Source organism: Macrobrachium nipponense, chromosome 18 (assembly GCF_015104395.2).
Source record: "Macrobrachium nipponense isolate FS-2020 chromosome 18, ASM1510439v2, whole genome shotgun sequence".
In the NCBI taxonomy this organism is placed as follows: domain Eukaryota; kingdom Metazoa; phylum Arthropoda; class Malacostraca; order Decapoda; family Palaemonidae; genus Macrobrachium; species Macrobrachium nipponense.
This window is the reverse complement of record NC_087211.1, coordinates 56,821,822-56,825,585: the sequence shown is the minus strand read 5'-3', so window position 1 is coordinate 56,825,585 and position 3,764 is coordinate 56,821,822. Positions and strand designations below refer to the sequence as shown.

General features: G+C 34.9%; 2 protein-coding genes across 2 annotated transcripts in view; both read right to left on the bottom strand.

The window, feature by feature from the left end:
* Positions 1 to 1,093: 1,093 nt before the first annotated feature.
* Positions 1,094 to 1,519, bottom strand: LOC135196594 (prostatic spermine-binding protein-like). Its single transcript, XM_064223435.1, has 2 exons — positions 1,471 to 1,519; positions 1,094 to 1,347 (listed from the first exon to the last, which is right to left on the bottom strand). Exons 1-2 carry the CDS (start codon positions 1,517 to 1,519, stop codon positions 1,094 to 1,096), a joined length of 303 nt encoding a protein of 100 aa, XP_064079505.1.
* A 179-nt stretch (positions 1,520 to 1,698) lies between these two features.
* The window catches only part of LOC135196593 (dentin sialophosphoprotein-like), a 3,122-nt gene continuing 1,056 nt past the window's right edge, over positions 1,699 to 3,764 (bottom strand). The window contains exons 2-5 of the mRNA XM_064223434.1: positions 3,433 to 3,764; positions 2,921 to 3,310; positions 2,264 to 2,571; positions 1,699 to 2,131 (exon numbers count right to left, since the gene is read on the bottom strand). The exon at positions 3,433 to 3,764 is cut by the window's right edge and continues 76 nt beyond it. Coding sequence (XP_064079504.1) covers positions 1,699 to 2,131; positions 2,264 to 2,571; positions 2,921 to 3,310; positions 3,433 to 3,764 — 1,463 coding nt within the window. The remainder of the gene's footprint in view (positions 2,132 to 2,263; positions 2,572 to 2,920; positions 3,311 to 3,432) is intronic.

Here is a 3,764-nt window from a genome sequence, read left to right as displayed (position 1 = left end):
TGAAAGATTAATGTATTTCCCCAAATGTTTCAATTCGACTTACATATTCACCTCGTACATCATAAATGCGTTTCCAAGACCGCGGTATTTAGTCATTTTTCAGATCAAATTTTATTTCCAAAGGTGGTGAAAACACCCTTGTATTCACGAAGTTTTTAATCTTTTAGTTTTTTCTTTAAATTTTTACTGTATTTTCCAATTTCTTTATCTTATCGTTTGTTTCCCTCTTTTTTTTTAATTTTTACTTATTCCACAGGACATCATATTGTGTGAAAACTTAGCTTTTTAAGTTCATAAGACTTTTATATGATTCCTTTTTAATATTTTTAAAGTTTGAATGACGCTGAAATGAATAAATTAAGAGACTGTTGACTTTGGGTACTGAAGCAGAGGACAGCCTCACCACTATTGTTTATCCTGACGTCATGGCAGAGTTAATATTCGTCTCGAGTTTCTTACGTCTCGTGAGAAGCCTTCTTGTACATCTGGTTTGATTTGACATCAAATCACAATCTAAATGTTTATTTTACTTTAGAGTGAAGGAGAAGGCGAGAGAGAGAGAGAGAGAGAGAGAGAGAGAGAGAGAGAGAGAGAGAGAGAGAGAGAGAGAGAGAGAGAGAGAGAGGACTCCGTCTTTAGAATTTTATTTCACCAGGAAAATAAAATGGGATAAGTGTGAAAGAGAAAGTTTGTTAGGAATGAGGGAGAGAGAGAAAGTTTGTTAGGAATGAGAGAGAGGGAGAGAGAGAGAAAGTAAGTTTGTTAGGAATGAGTGTGAGAGAGAGAGAGAACTCCATGAAAAAGAGAATCAAGCATTTAGAATGAGAGAGAGAAGGACTCGCAGTTTTCAATAATACTCCATCAAAATCTATTATATAACATAACCTACTTTCCCTTGAAAAAGGAATGGAGAGAGAGAGTCTTGAATTTTTATTCCACCAGAATCCGTCTTACAAAGTTACCACCTCTGCCTTGAAATGGAGAGAGAGAGAGAGAGAGAGAGAGAGAGAGAGAGAGAGAGAGAGAGAGAGAGAGAGAGAGAGAGAGAAATCCCTTCTTCCTTGGCCAGGGGCGGTGGGAAGTCGATGACAGGTCAGTTTCGGTGATGAATCTCTTCTGAAAGGCTTTGCACATTCTGGGAATGTTTGCCTCCTTGGTTTTGCGTCATTATCACTCTATTATCATCAGAAAAATCACTCTTCTCCTGATTATCATTACCATCAGAAGTATCACCCTTCTCCTTATTATCATTATCATCAGAAGTATCACCTTTCTCCTTGTCATCATAATCATCAGAATGATCATCCTTCTCCTTATTATCATTATCATCAGAAGTATCACCTTTCTCTATGTCATCCAGTTATCCATCAAGAATGAATCATCCTTATCTCCTTGATTAATCCATTGATTCATGCAGAAGTTATCACCTCTTCTCCCTGTTATCATTAAATCGATTGCACGAATGATCACCCTTCTCCTTATTATCAATTAGATCATCAGAAGTATCATCACTTGGCATCCTTATACGGATCAATTCTTATCATCAGAAGTATCACCCTTCTCCCATCTGTTTATCATTATCATCAGTATATTTCATCACTTCTCCTTATCATCCTTTTTATTTCATTTAGAAAGTATTCATCCTTCTCCTTATAATTCAGTATTCATCCAATAATTTATCACACCCTTCCTCCTTTATTAATCATTATCATCAGAAGTATAACCCTTCTCCCTGTTATCATTATCATCAGAAGTATCACCCTTCTCCCTGTTATCATTATCATCAGTAGTATCACACTTCTCCTTATCATCACTACCATCAGAATGATCACCCTTTTCCTTATTATCATTATCATCAGAATGATCACCCTTCTCCTTATCATCATTATCATTAGAAGTATCACCCTTCTCCTTATCATCATTATCTTCAGAAGGTTCACCCTTCTCCTTATTAACATTATCATCAGAATGATCAACCTTCTCCTTATTATCATTATCATCAGAATGATCACCCTTCTCCTTATCATTATCATCAGAGTGATTACCCTTCTCCTTATCATCATTGTCATCAGAAGTATCATCCTTCTTATTATCATTGTCATCAGAATGATAAACCTTCTCCTTATTATTACTATCATTGGAATGATCACCCTTCTCCTTATTATCATTATCATCAGAAATATTACCCTTCTCCTTATTATCATTATCATCAGAAGTATCACCCTTCTACTTATCATTATCATCAGAAGTATCACCCTTCTACTTATTATCATTAGCATCAGAAGTATCACCCTTCTCCTTATTATCATTATAATCAGAATGATCACCCTTTTCGTTTTTATCATTATCATCAGAATGATGACCCTTCTCCTTATTATCATTATCATCAGAGGGATCACCCTTCTCCTTATCATCAGAATGAGCATCCTTCTCCATATCATCATTATCATCAGAAATATCATCCTTCTCCTCATTATCATTATCATCAGAAGTATGACCCTTCTCCTTATTATTATTATCATCAGAATTATCACTCTTCTCCTTATCATCATTATCATCAGAATGATCACCCTTTTCGTTTTTATCATTATCATGAGAATGATCACTCTTCTACTTATTATCATTATCATCAGAGGGATCACCCTTCTACTTATTATCATTATCATCAGAAGTATCACCCTTCTCCTTATCATCAGAATGATCATCCTTCTACCGTTATATCATTATCATCAAGGGAAAATCACCCTTCTACTTCCTTATCATTATCCATTCAGAAGTTAACCTCTCATTATCATCAAGAAATGATTCCGTCGTCCATTTATAATATCATCCCAAAAATATAATCAAGTCTCTATTATTATCATTCTCACCAGAAGTATGACCTTTATCTATTACCCAATTTATCCATCGGAATTGATACACCCTTCTCCTTATTATCATTACCATCATAATGATCACCCTTTTCCCAATTATCATTATCATCAGAATAATCACCCTTCTCCTTATTGTCCTTATCATCAGAGGAATCACCCTTCTCCTTATCATCAGAATGATCATCCTTCTCCTTATTATCATTAATATCAGAAATATCACCTTTCTCCTTATTATCATTATCATCAGACGTATCACCCTTCTCCCTGTTATCATTATCATCAGAAAGATCACCCTTCTTATCATCATTATCATCAAAATGATCACCCTTCTCCTTATTATCATTATCATGAGAAGTATCATCCTTCTTATAATCAATATCATCAGAAGTATAACCATTCTCCTTATTATCATTATTATCAGAAGTATCACCCTTCTCCTTATTGTCATTATCATCAGAAGTATAACCCTTCTCCCTGTTATCATTATCATTAGAAGTATCACCCTTCTCCCTGTTATCATTATCATCAGTAGTATCACCCTTCTCCTTATCATCATTACCATCAGAATGACACCCTTTTCCTTATCATCATTATCATCATAATGATCACGCTTCTCCTTATCATCATTATCATTAGAAGTGTCACCCTTCTCCTTATCAGCATTATCATCAGAAGGCTCACCCTTCTTCCTATTATCATTATCATTAGAAGTATCGCCCTTCTCCTTATTATCATTATCATCAGAAGTATCACCCTTCTCCTTATTATCATTATCATCAGAATGATCACCCTTCTCCTTATTGTCATTATCATCAGAATGATCACCCCTCTCCTTATCATTTTCATCAGAATGATTACCCTTCTCCTTATCATCATTGTCATCAGAAGTAT

Excerpts from the sequence above, each read along its gene's own strand:
- LOC135196594 (XM_064223435.1), bottom strand. The coding sequence starts at position 1,519 with ATGCCAAGTGATGATACTTCTGATGATCTAATTGATAATAAGGAGAAG. Across the intron at positions 1,348-1,470 it reads AATTGATAATAAGGAGAAGG|AGAAAGGTGATACTTCTGAT; the intron begins GTGATCATTCGT and ends TGGATGACATAG.